The 13,616-nt window shown below is 42.4% G+C and overlaps 1 protein-coding gene and 1 long non-coding RNA gene across 3 annotated transcripts in view; one reads left to right on the top strand and one right to left on the bottom strand.

The window, feature by feature from the left end:
- The window catches only part of LOC123609335 (TATA-box binding protein), a 23,379-nt gene extending 15,327 nt beyond the window's left edge, over positions 1–8,052 (bottom strand). Inside the window, exons 1-3 of one of the 2 annotated variants that reach the window (XM_045500379.1) lie at positions 7,921–8,052; positions 3,821–4,027; positions 683–1,089 (exon numbers count right to left, since the gene is read on the bottom strand). In XM_045500379.1, coding sequence (XP_045356335.1) covers positions 683–1,089; positions 3,821–3,874 — 461 coding nt within the window. In that variant the 5' untranslated portion in view covers positions 3,875–4,027; positions 7,921–8,052. Of the gene's footprint in view, positions 1–682; positions 1,090–3,820; positions 4,028–7,371; positions 7,824–7,920 lie in introns of those variants that run through there. The other variant, XM_045500380.1, reaches the window with a different exon arrangement.
- LOC123609340 overlaps positions 1–13,616 on the top strand; it is a 16,281-nt gene extending 2,665 nt beyond the window's left edge. Inside the window, exons 2-3 of the long non-coding RNA XR_006717763.1 lie at positions 2,364–2,374; positions 13,517–13,616. This is a non-coding gene — a long non-coding RNA (uncharacterized LOC123609340). The remainder of the gene's footprint in view (positions 1–2,363; positions 2,375–13,516) is intronic.

Genomic DNA, 13,616 nt, shown 5'->3' with positions numbered 1-13,616 from the left:
AAATATTACTTAGTGACAAAAATGACCAGCGATGGCTGGTGAACTAATTATTGCAAATGACCCTTCACTTTGGCCATGCTTCCTAAAAGCAAAAGCTATGTACTTCACACTGATAGATACAAGAGAATATATGTGTATTTTTCAGGACTTTTTTCCTACCTCCACCCTGCGTCCAATTCTGATACATATAGGACCCATTTAATTTATACAGAAAAATCCACTGAGGGCAAGAACAGACATTCTCAGCTTGTGGAAAGGACACAGCTCTCCAAAGAGTTATATGCAGCCCTTATAATAACCAATGAAGACAAACAAGGACCATTGTGAACTAAGTAACGAATCTTCCCTTCCCAAAGAAAACATCAAAGGGAAAGAGACCACGTAAGGCTTGATTCAGCAAATCAGCTGCAGGGAAATGTCTACAACAATTTGATAGCTTGGCCCAAGGACATAAACGCGAGCTACCCAATCTACCCAATATGCGGCGATGTTATGAGAGCCTTTTACTAAGGGGACTGACTCACTGAGGCAACTCCGCATCCTTTCTCCCGTGGGAGACAGAGCAAGAGCAAATTTAGACATAGTGCCACCCCCTCAACAGCTCAATCCGTCTGAAACAAAGAAGAGCAGCACCCGCCGCAAGGGGCCCTTCTGGGTTGAGGGAAAGACACAAAGTACTCACTGCAGCTGCGGCACGATCCCAGAGCTCTCAGAGGCTGGCGTGGCAGGGGTGATGGGGGTCATGGGGGTCATGGGGGAGGGATACAGGGGAGTGGTGCCCGGCAAGGGTGCAGTGGTAAGAGTCTGTGAGTGGAAGAGCTGTGGCGTCTGGCCCGAGGCCGCCTGCGTCGCCTGCTGGGATGCTGACTGCTGAACGGCCGCCACTGCCTGCTGCTGCTGCTGCTGCTGCGCCTGCTGCTGCTGCTGCTGCTGCTGCTGCGCCTGTTGCTGCTGTTGCTGCTGCTGCTGCTGCCTCTGCTGCTCCTCCAAGATGGACAGACTGTTGGTGCTCTGAATAGGCTGTGGAGTCAGTCCTGTGCCATAAGGCATCATCGGACTGAAGATGGGGATTCCAGGAGTCATGGCACCCTGTGGAAGGTCAGGAGGACAGTAAGTCAGGCCAGCTGGTATTGTTTCCAGCACCTGTCTGGTAGAAGAGGAGGTGAGACGTACAAAGACAGATGCTTTCCGGATATAAATGGAGTCATGATGCATAATAGAAAGGCATTTGCTGTCCTTACACACATCACTTTCTTCTTCACCACAGCACAGTAGGTAAGAGCCTGGTATTTAGAATTACACCCAGGTGTGAAATCCAACCCTGCCACTTATTACATGTGAACACTCAAGGAAGTTGCTTAACCGTTCAGGCACATCAACAGGATAACGATGTTCTAATACTGCTAGAAAGTATAAAGGACATAATTGGAGCGACTGCCCATGCTTTCGAACTATTATCCTGGCATACTACCTGGGTAGTTCCCCATTTCACTCGCAATGTATCCGTCCAAGTTTGGCTAATAAATTATATAGTTACCCCAGAGATGCCACTGAACCCATTCAACACGATGACAGGCACGCAGAAGATACTGAAGCGTTAGCAACAATAATGACGACAATTATTAGAATACTATTCAAAAAACGTGGATCATTTGCTCTCCAAAAAGTTTATATTGTGCTCGCTTCGGCAGCACATATACAAAAAGTTTATATCAAGAAAATCCAATGCATCTATCAGAATAATATCAATTTATTTTTCTGAATGCTTCTTAACTTCCAGATACTGTCACATTTATTAACTTAATTTAATAATATATTTATTAACATATAATTTATGATATAATTAATTTATCTCATAACAGCCCTCTGGGAAAGGAAAAACTCAATGTTCTTCCCACATTAAGGACAAGAAAACTGACACCAGGAGAAGCTAAAGGACTTCCCCAAGACCACAGGTCTCACCAGCAGAGAAGCCACAATGACAGCCAAGTTTTTCTGGGAGCCAGTCTAATGCCCTCACCCAGCACCAACTCTACAGAGCCCATAGAGCCTGCAGAGTTTGCAGTGACTCTGTGAACCTCTTCAAAGTATACCTAGTATTTCTGCATCAAGGAATCCATAGTTTTCGTCAGATGCTCAAATGCGTGCAAAATCCAAAAAGGAGCCACAATCCTCTCCCACTTCCACCACTTTATTTGGCAGAAAGCATAAACCAAAATTGTCTAAGGTTTATGTTAAATTGTTTCATCAACATAGTGGCAGAAAGAGTATGAGAGGAGGAGGGTCAAACATACACCGCAGCCCTAATAGTATAGGTACGATCATACTGCGTTGATCACTCACATCTGTAAAATACTGGCTAGAAACAATTCAGGTTATGTGACTTTAAAAAGAGTGAGGTTTTGAAAGGTCTGCCTTTCTTTATGTCACATATACAAATGAACTCAAAATGGATCACAGGCACACATGTAAAAGCTAAAACTTTATCAGAAAGAGAAAATCCTTAAGACTTTGGGTTAACCAAGATTTCTTAGGACACAGAATCACGGACGCTGAAATAAAATTGATAAATGGACTTCAGAGAAAAATTAAGACCTACTCTTTGAAAGATATCATTAAGAAATTAAAAAGTAAGCCACACCACAGACTGAGAGAAAATATCTACAATACCTACATCTCAGAAAGGACCTGTATCCAGAATACACAAAGAACAATTACAATTCAATAAAAGACAAACAAATAAGCCAGTTAAAAAAATGGGCGAAAGATGTGAAGGACATTCTACAAATGAAAATAATGCAGTTGGCCAATAAGCATTGACAGGATGCTCAAGATTGTTAGTCATCAGGACAACGCAAATTAAAATCACAAAGAAACAGCACTAAGCAACCACTAGAATGGCTAAAAGTTAGAGTGTCAGTGAGGATGTAGAGCAAGCGGAACTCTCACGTTGCTGCCGGTGGGCCTAGAGTATGGTCTGGCAGTTTCCCATAAAGCGAAACACACACTTACCTAGAGTACGGTCTGGCAGTTTCCCATAAAGCGAAACACACACACACCACAGACCTAGCGACCCCACTCATAAGTGTTTACCCAAGAGAGACAGAAACAGTTTACACAAAGCCTGTTCACAAATGTTTACAGCAACTTTATTCATAATATCCCCAACCTGAAAACACCCACAATGTCAGCAACTAGAGAGTAGATACACAAGATGTGGTACATCCATACAATCGAGTACTACTCGGCAATAAAAAGGAATCTGCTGATATACAGATGTTTTATTGGGCAAAGAAGAGAGATACACAAAAAAAGCACATACTGGTATGATTCCATTTGTATGACTTTCTAGGCTAAGCAAAACTATCTTCAGCTCTCGATCAGCAGGGCAGTTGTATACGCACAGGTGTACACAATTATCAAAACACACCTAAAGTGGGTGTTCTTACCCTGAGTTAATTTTTTAAAAGTAGATGTTATTTGGAACCTTAAACATAAAAAAGAAATGCTAAAAACAGAAAATAACTTGGCAAAAATTACTTTCAAAATCAAAGGCCCGAGAGTCACATGGAACACTTTCATAAACATTTACCAAAAGATTAAGATTTACAAATACATATTTTAACTTCCAAATAAACTCCTCAAATTTAACACTATCAAGCCTACTCAAAGCCTAATACAATGTTTCAACAAAGTAAGAGGCTTAAAATCAGATAAATCAATTTCAACGACAGATGGTTAAATTCCCTTCCTTTCTTTTTCTACTGCCTCTAACAGTGTAGACTCTGTCCCATCTACACCCTCCCTCCAGTTGTATTACCTGAGGGGAGGCCAGGCCCTGAGCATAAGGTGGCAGGCTGTTGTTCTGATCCATGATGTTCACTTTCTTCTTGGTAAATTAAACACCTTTGGACTGGAACTCGCCTCGGCATTCAGTCTCTTCCTAAAGCATCCCCAGTACACACTTCTTAGCAATTTCCTCAACTGCTTGCGTTGTCTTCGTGCACACCAAGAAACGGTAACGCCGCTTTGAAAAAAGTTTGAGGTTTAATGTAAGAATACAAGCTGTACAGTCTTTTACGAACCAGTTTCATAATTACACAAAAAACTAGAAAAAAGCAATGAAGCTATTTTGGAATATACTTTTTTAACCTTATAATGCTGAAATCCTATTCCCTCCCATGTTTATTGGGACCGCATGCAAAACTACCACTAGAACAAAAAGTGTTTTATTACATGTTTAATTTAAATGCTCTTAGAGGGGCGCCTGGGTGGCTCAGTTGGTTAAGCGTCTGACTTCGGCTCAGGTCATGACCTCACGGTCCGTGAGTTCGAGCCCCGCATCAGGCTCTGTGCTGACAGCTCGGGGCCTGGAGCCTGCTTCAGATTCTGTGTCTCCCTCTCTCTCTGACCCTCCCCTGTTCATGCTCTGTCTCTCTCTGTCTCAAAAATAAACAGACATTAAAAAAAATAAATAAATAAAATAAAATGCTCTTAGAATGTTCAACAGTGCTTGGGTGGCTCAGTCCGACTTCAGCTCAGGTCAGGATCTCACAGTTCAGGAATTCAAGCCCCACATGGGGCTCTGTGCTGACAGCTCAGAGCCTGGAGCCTGCTTCGGAATCTATGACTCCCTCTCTCTCTGCCCCTCCCCCGCCCACACTCTTGTCTCTCTGTCTCTCGAAAAATAAACATTAAAAACTTAGTTTTTAATACTTAGAATGTTCAAAAATAAGGTGTCATAATCAATATTTAAAAACTTTTGGGAAATCGAGGCGCCTGAGTGACTCAGTCAGTTAAGCGGCCAACTTCGGCTCAAGTCATGATCTCAAGGCTTGTGGGTTCGAGCGCCGAGTCGGGCTCTGTGCTGATACCTTGGAGCCTGGAGCCTGCTTCAGATTCTGTGTGTGTGTGTCTCTCTCTCTGTACCTCCCCCGCTCACACTCTATGTCTCTCTCTCTCCAATAAATAAACACTAAAACAAACAAACAAAGAAACAAAAAAAACTTTTGGGAAAAAACACTCAGAGAAAACACATTCCTAAGGAAACTGTCAAATCAGAGTAGAAACATTTATTTTTTATGTTTATTTTTGAAAGAGAAAGAGACGGGGGGGGGGGGGGGCGCAGAGAGAGAGGAAGACACAGAATCTGAAGCAGACTCCAGGCTCTGTCAGCACAGAGCCCGATGTGAGGCTCAAACTCACTAATGACGAGATCATGACCTGAGCTGAAATCAGACACTCAACCGACTGAGCCACCCAGACGCCCCTGAGTAGAAAAATGTATTAAGCACTGTGTACAGAGTGCTATTGGGCCAAGTTGAGGTTTTTAAATATTCCAGTCAGTTTTATATCCTCCACAATGTCTTAGGTGTTAATTTCAATAAACAGTGAATTGGATCCAACATACTTTAACGTGATATTTATTGATCTACTAAGTTATTTATTTTTTTAAAAATACTGCTTCATTCTTGCCTTGTTTTATTCTTTTTTAAGTTTATTTATTTACTGGGGGGCAGGGGGTGAGGGATGGCAGAGGGAGAGAATCCCAAGCAGGTTCTGCACCATCAGCACAGAGCCAAACATGGGGCTCAAACCAACAAACCATGAGATCACGACCTGAGCCAAAGTTGGACACTTAACTGACTGAGCCATCCAGGTGCCCCAATCTAACTGAATACAACACTGTGATAGAAGATGTACAGACACAAAAATAAATAAAACATGTTTTTATACATGCAATAACTTGACCTCTTTAGAACACATAAATACAAACTATGCCTCTATCTAGCTTTCCTTAACACATCATTTCTTTACTGGCTACACATTTTTTATTTCTTTTAGAAAAAAGAATCAAGTGACTACTGAAAGACCTTTTGTTGAGTTTAGTTCAGATGGCTCCTTACCTTGATTAGAGTTGCTTTGAGAACTAGAGTCAAACAGTACTGGCTCATTAACATATCAAGAACAGCATCTAGTTATCACTTAGTAAGCCCAAGATAAATGTTAGCTATTAGTAGATTTCAGTTTAAACATTAAAATCTAAGAAGATATTGGCACATATAGAACTTGCTGGTCTGAAAGTGACAAATTATATACCAAAGACACACACGAGCTTCAAACATGTACTGGTACAAAGTAAGCACTCAGATATTTGTTGAATGAATGAAAGAATCAATCACTTTGACAGGACAAAGGACCAAAGACTATATATCCTACATACTCATCACTGAAAAAGGGGGGAAAAAAAACCAAAAAACTCTGGTTCAGAAAATGTCAGATATAATAAAATTATATTTTTTAAATTGTTATCCTATAATAACAATTAGAAGTGATGCAAATATGAAGAGGAAATAGTCATTAGCATCAAAGAGTTCCATGTGAAGGGTATACAAATAATTACTCCAAAACTTAAGTGCTGTAACAGAGGTGTACTATGCCAAGTTCCTGGAGTGCAGAATCTCGCCGATGTCTTAGCACCATGCCTGGCATACAGCAGGTCATCAAGAACAAATGCACACATGCTGTGGATGATAAGACATAGCAACTGCCAAGTGTCCTGAAGGGGAATGTGTTCACAAAGCATGATCACTGGACTTGGGTCTAGCAAGGTAAGCAGGAATTTACAAATCAGCACTGCAGGCAAAAGACCAAGCACAAGGAGACAAAGACTGCAAAAGCATGCAATATGCAAGCAACAAGCTCTGGAGAGGAGGTAGCAAATATAAGTGGGGTCACACTGTCTACCAGTTTTACATATCACATAGGCAAAAGAGCAGGGACAAGATTTTGAAGTGCAGCATGAGTAGGCCTACTTTGGCAAGTGTGGATGAATTCAAAGAGATAAAACTAGAGGCTGGAAGTTCACCTTAAGGCAGTCGCTGCTATGGTTAAAGCAAGAAATAATGAGAGCAGGATTTCAAGCACTCATAAACATGACAAGAGCTTTCTCCAAAACTGGTGGCTCCTGACCCCTTAGTGCAACTCAGAGTCTACATAAGAAATCTGCAGCACTAGGTCCGGGCCGATGTTACGATTGTTCAGAGGTCATCCCTCATTGCCAGTGATGGCACCGACCATTTTTACTCACCTGTGCCATTAAAACCACAGTTATTATTTCTAACTTAATCCTACTTAGTTACTACTATCGTTAGCTATTACTTATAACTTATCCTATAATACTAACTTATCCTTTGAAAAGAAAGTTGTTTGCAGAGTGTGTTCATATTTTGGAAATTGAAGCATCAAATTTGATCTTTTTAAAAGGCAATCACAGATAAGGGAAAAGGGAAAAGAATCAGTTAATTTTGCATTGCCCCCCAGTGTCTGCATAAACCACTCAAGTGTATTATTTTTCACACAGAAGCCTACCTAGAATTTTAAATTAGAAAAGCACACGGCCTGGGGCCTAGACAGCTAGGCCTTGTAAACCAAGCGCTGTGTATTTACAGCTTACGCTCTATCGTGCCGGAAATCTCTAGCCTCTGACAAAACGTTAAAGTCTCAAGCACAACTTTATAACAAAGCCATTCCTGCTGACAGCAAAAAAAGGAGGACAAAGGCCAGGTTGAATCTGCCCTCCAACATCAACGAGGAGAAAAGGATGGCAGGGCAGGAACTCCGGGTCTTGGATGTGCCGGACTGTTGTGTCCCGGGCACTCCCGGAGCCCTGCACCCGAACTCGCACGATGAAAGCCGTTGTTAAAGCACAGCAGATGAGGGCACCGGGCGGGACAGGCGGCCGGGGTGGGTGGGCGGCCGGTACAGGCCGGAGCGGCGTCGGCACGAGCGGGGAGGAGCGGCCCCCGCGCGGCCTGCGTGCCCACTCAGCGTCTCCCTCACTGTCGCCCCAGGGCCTCGCTGCAGTGGTCGCCTCTGCACCAATCCTCAGAGAAGAGGAAAAGCTAAAGGGGCTGTTACCTGGAGTCCCTGCAGAGACCACTGCGGGGCCGCGAAAACGAAGTTAAGCCACAGGCGGCCCAGGCGCCCGCCACGGCGACCCTTCCCGACCCTACTAAACTTCTGGCGCGCGTTGATAATGTCACTTCCGCCAGTTCTTCCATCCTAGGCTTCAACCAATTGTCCAACTAGAGTGGCGGCCATGGGAAGTGTGGGCACTCCGTCACTTCCGCTGTTTCCGCATCAGTTCCGCTGGGTATTTGGCTTAAGGGAAAGAAGGGGCGGGCTGAGCTCCCCAGGAGTTCTAGGGGGTGAGCCGCCGGACCAGAACGTTTTCTGATTGGTCCTTGGCGAGGAGAGGCAAGATAATGATTTTCAAACGTTGGCTTTTTGAAGTCTCGCGGTGTGACCTTCGGCAAGTTACCCGACCTCAGCGCCTCAGTTAGTAGAATGGAATAATAGTAACAGTTACCCTCTAAGGAAGTTGTGAGATGGATTAAGGAAATGCAGGAGCAATGCCGGGCACATGGTAAACTCTCCGCGCATGTTAGCTATTTTCAAACTTGGAGAATGAAAAGAAAAAAAACAGCCTGGTTTACAGGTTCAATTCTATTTTGTTTCTGCTACTACCATTTTATGCACTCTTGTCACACTTGCCACAAAGAGACTGTTACTGAACCCCAAATTCTGCTGCCCCTGGCTTGAAAAGGCAATACTCAAGAGATGATTTTGACTGAAAAGGAATATGAGCTTTGTTCAAGAGGCCGGCACCTGGGGAGAAGGTGGACTGTTATCCAAAGCCAGCTTAGAGGTTTCTGCCTGGCCAGGGAATTTTTTTTTTTTTTTTAATGTTCATCTTAGAGCACGCGATCGCGCTCCCGTGGGGGCGGGGGGGTGGTGCAGAAGATCTCAAGCTGACTCTGCGCTGACAGCAGAGAGCCCAATCATGAGCCCAGAGATTGGGCTGTTGGATGCTTAACCAACAGCCACCCAGGCGTCCCCTGGCCCAGGGATTTTTAAAGGAGTTTAGGGCAGTTAATCAGTAAAAGGACTGCAGTGGTCCATAATATTTCTTGTTGCAAGCAGAATGGATGGTGCCAGCTACAGATGTTATCGCAGTGCTCAGAGGTTGTGCAAGGGGTGTGGTTCCTCAGTGCCCAGGGTTGTCCAAGAGGGTCTGGTCTCTGTTTTGTGACATGCAGAGGTGCTCTGTTCTTCCTAGGAAAGAATGCATGATGGATAGATTAAGAAAGGTCAATCACTTGGGCTAAGGGTTCTTGTTAAAGCTCAAAGACTAGTAGGTTGGTGGGAAGGGCTTGAAGGGGCTTTAGTTTCCCACTGTCCATTTCATCATTCCATATCTATGAGATTAAGGGTGAAGGTCCATCTTCTGTAGCTACTTCCTGCTGACTGGGGACCACCTAGGGATTTTGGAATAAAGCCTTTTACAGGATGGGAGAATCTTGTTTCTGGCATTTCCACTGAGGGGGACGCTAAAGACATCTCCAAGTTTGTATGAATAGCATGAGCTCCTGCTTGATGGATGCAAAAAGTCAAACAACAGAAGAGAAAGAGAACAGGAAATATAGCAATGTTTAATAGGGTATATTTCCATTTGGAAGGAATTAAATCTAGCCAACTGCTAAAAGGATCTAGAGCTAGGGCATCTATAGTGGTAATGTGTTTAAATCTTTCATGACTTCAGTTACATTTTTTGAGTATATACACAACACTCTATTTTAATGAGAGCCTCCTTAAGCTCTCCTTAAGGTGCCTTCTTGTACTGGAGTCAGGATACCAAAGGCCATTCGGTTTTGGAGAGCCACATTTCAAATTTGTGGGTGACTGCACGTCGGGTTTGGTTAAAGGTGGCTGCTGTATGCTTGGCTAAAGCCTCTACTTGCAATTTTATATCAATAAAGGTAGCTCCTGGGACAAATATGGTAAAGCATAAAACCATCAAAAGGCCTTCTTTACTTGATGTGCCAGGAATCGCTGTCAAGTGGGAGATGACTTGTCCCAGGAGATAAGGCATCCCCAAGTGCATCATCCAATCCAGTCATAAGAAAAAGTGAGGCCACCCACTATGTCCACAAGTACACAGTTAACCCCATGGAATGGGGTGAGCTCCAGCTTCAAAAGAATGGTTTTGTCATCCCAGCCACATAGAATTGGTCAAGGTGATAGTTGAGTTAACCGTTGCTGAAGAGTCCATCCCAATGTCCAGCCGTTCAAATTATATGCCCATGGGGCTTGTTATTATCTTCACAGAGCAACCAGCACAAAGACTGTCTATACGTGAGCTATTGTGACAATCTCTGTGAAGTTTACCTCAAGTCGTCTAGCTTAGGCAAACAACAAACACTCAAAGACAATCAGACTAGAATTTAACATCCACAAAGGTGTGTTATTGAAACATAATTTTTCTTCCTAATTTTTCTTTCTAATTTTTCTTCCCTCATTTCCTGCCGGAGTCCGGCTCCAGCAGGTCCAGGGGTTCCCAAAGGATGAACGGCGTTAGCGAAAAGGTGAAAATAAAACAAAACAAAAATAAAAATGGACACAGACAACAGCAGTGTGTTGAACTGGCCGATTTATTGCAGTAAACGTGGCATTATATATGCTAGTGATTTCCTTGTAGCATACGTCATCTATGTTCTTCTAACATTATCTAAGTTTGAAAACGTTCCTTTGTATAATTACCCCATAAGGAATAACATGATTGTTCTGTCATACGTTCCCTCCTGCCCTTTGCTTATTGATTAATTTCTTTTATTGTTTTTATTATGTATCTATGTTTATCTATAATTTATGAAGTATTTGCTTTGCTGTTTTCACGAAAGGTCATTTATCTCTCAACACCTCAAGTGGAACAGTTACAGGGACACGACCTCTTAGTTGTTTCCCTGAATCATTCGTGGCTTTGAAGAACAAAAGTGTTCGCCTGGGTCCGAGGTGCCAGGAAGGGGGCCAAGAGGGCCTTAGAAACCCATGTCGTATACATTCTCAGAGACACAATGGAACCAATGAACCATTCTGTACTTTAACCGACCAAGTTCAATCATCATCTGGAGTGCCTCCTGGGGGCCAAGTGGGCCCAGGGGTCAGAGTGACCTGTGTCCATAGATACACTCCTTAGTTACCGGAGTGGGGCTTTCGGATCCATATGTCTCTCCTTCGTTGGCCATCTTTGCTGGCAAATGAATGAGGCTATCCTTCCTGCAAGTAGAGGAGCCTCCATGGGGAATGGCAAGGGCTAAACGCAAGGTCGCACAATTTCTTGCAGAACCTTATTTTCTTCCCTAATGGTTCCCCCCCCCCCCCCAGGGAGACTGCCGAGGGCAATTCCCCAACAGACAATACCCCAGGTGCTTTTAAGGCCAAATTACCTAAAAGCGGGAGTACAAGAAGCTTCACTGTCAGTGGGCCGCCCTGCAGTCACCAATCCATCCACAGCCCAGGCTTTGCCACTCAGGCTGGGTAGGTCGGCTTCCAGCAATTTCCAAAGATAGCCAAATTGAGACTAATTCATTTGAAAAACAAGTCTAGTTTTAACAGACTTGGTCTGATTATTTACATAAGCTCAGCAAGAATAGTGATTGACCATATAAATTCTTTAAAACTTGCTTTGCAGGGCGCCTGGTTGGTTCAGTCATTTGAGCATCCAACTCTTGATTTTGGCTCAGGTCGTGATCTCATGGTTCCACGGAGCCTGTGCTGACAGCACAGAACCTGCTTGGGATTCTCTCTCCTCTCTCTCTGCCCCTCCCCTGCTCTCTCTCTCTCAAAATAAATGAAAGGAAAACTTTTTAAAATATTTTTAAAAATTTTAAAAACTTGCTTGCCAAAACAAACAAATGAACAAAACAAAAACCACAAAATTGCTTTGCTAGAACTTTTCATAAGGAATCTCTAGATTGAACTTTTAATAACGACTTGAGGCCAGATACCAAGCCAATAACCTGCCATCAGATTTGCCTGTAATACCTGTAGATTTGGGTGAATTCCTCTTCTTGAGATACCCCAAATATTCTAAGGTTTCCTCCACCTTCCAGGAAGTGACATTCTTTACTCACCTAGTAAGGCTGCTGCGAACTCTGTAAGCAAGGTATCCCATGAATATCTCCAAGGAGCTTTATTAACTCTATAAACTCAATCTTAGTTCCTTAAAGCTCCCTGGTCATATCTGAATCTATTCATGTCTTTCTCAAATATGACATTCTACTCAAAACCTTGGTAATATCACCAATATTTCCCACGGTGTCCTGTTACAGGGAGAACAGATTTTTATTGAACTTATGCAAATAATTATAATTGCCATGAAAGAAAGAATACTCACTGAGAATTTCTGGATTCAGGAAGGTTCATATAGGGAGAAAAGTTAAATGTTTCAATATGTTCACAAATGAATATTTTATCATATTTCTATAAGGCATAGATACCTTAAGAGAAAATTTCTTTAAATGTGGAAAAGCAAACATTAGAGAATCAACAATGTTTCAAGCAAGGTTTATCATCATTTGTTTGACAGTGTTTCCCAAGTCGCTTAACATACCAAATAAACAAGCCTAATTAATGAAAAAAACTTATTTAGAGGCACCTGGGTGGCTCACTCAGTTGAACATACGACTCTTGATTTCTGCTTGGGTCATGATCTCACAGTTAGGTTCATGAGATCAAACCCCACATTGGGCTCTGAGCTGACATCAAGATGCCTGCTTAGAATTCTCTCTCTCCCTCTTTCTCTGCCCCTCCCCTGCTCATGTGCTGGTGCTCTCTCTCTGACTCTCAAAATAAACATAAAAAAAAAACCCTCAAAATTCTAAAGCACATGCCTAAATAGGATCATTATCATAACACTCAATATATAATTATCTTTTAAAAAAATTATTTTTTAAGTAATCTCTACACCCATTGTGGGACCAGAACTTACAACCTGGAGATCAAGAGTCACAAACTCTACTGACTGAGGCAGGCAAGCACCCTTTATTACCTATTTAACCAAGATGGCAATAAGAGATTCTACACAGAAGTTATATAGTTGTTAGCAAAACTTACCTCCTTTAATATTTGGAAGTTTTAGTTCTCTTAAGTAATCAAAGACCTGATAAAGACAAACACAGAAACTTTCTGTGCAGATAAAGAAAAAAAAAAACTTTGTTTATACTTTCTTATCAAGAACAGACTGACAATCAAAGAAAATGTCTTATTTTAAATTTTATTTGAGAGAGAGAGGGAGAGAGAGAGAGAGAGAGAGAGAGAGAGAATCTTAAACAAGCTGCACCATCAGCACAGAGCTTGACATGGGTCTTGATCCCACAACCTCGAGATCATGACCTGAGCTGAAATAAAAAGTCTGACATTCAACCAAGTGAGCCACTTGGGTGCCCCAGAATCCATTCATTTCAATCTTAGTTTTGACCGCAAATAAAATTCTTTACCAAAGTTTTCCCTTCACAAAGCTTCTACAATTTTTCTTTTTCACTCAGATTTTGTCCTAAGCCTTTTCTGTCTAAATAACCAGTCTCATTTTAGGACAAAATTACTTTTACCTCAACAAAAATGTAATCTCATTTCTTTTATCTTTCTTACACATCTCTTACTTTCCTACATACAGAGTTGCTTTCCTTATTTCCATCAGTCTTACTGACATTTAGAAGAATTTTACCTCTTAGAAACCTTAGCCTCCAGTGAAAATTAAGTAGGAACCAATTGTG

This window comes from Leopardus geoffroyi, chromosome B2, assembly GCF_018350155.1.
Source record: "Leopardus geoffroyi isolate Oge1 chromosome B2, O.geoffroyi_Oge1_pat1.0, whole genome shotgun sequence".
Lineage (NCBI taxonomy): Eukaryota > Metazoa > Chordata > Mammalia > Carnivora > Felidae > Leopardus > Leopardus geoffroyi.
Note: the sequence above shows the minus strand (reverse complement) of the source record. Positions and strands in the feature narration are given on the sequence as shown.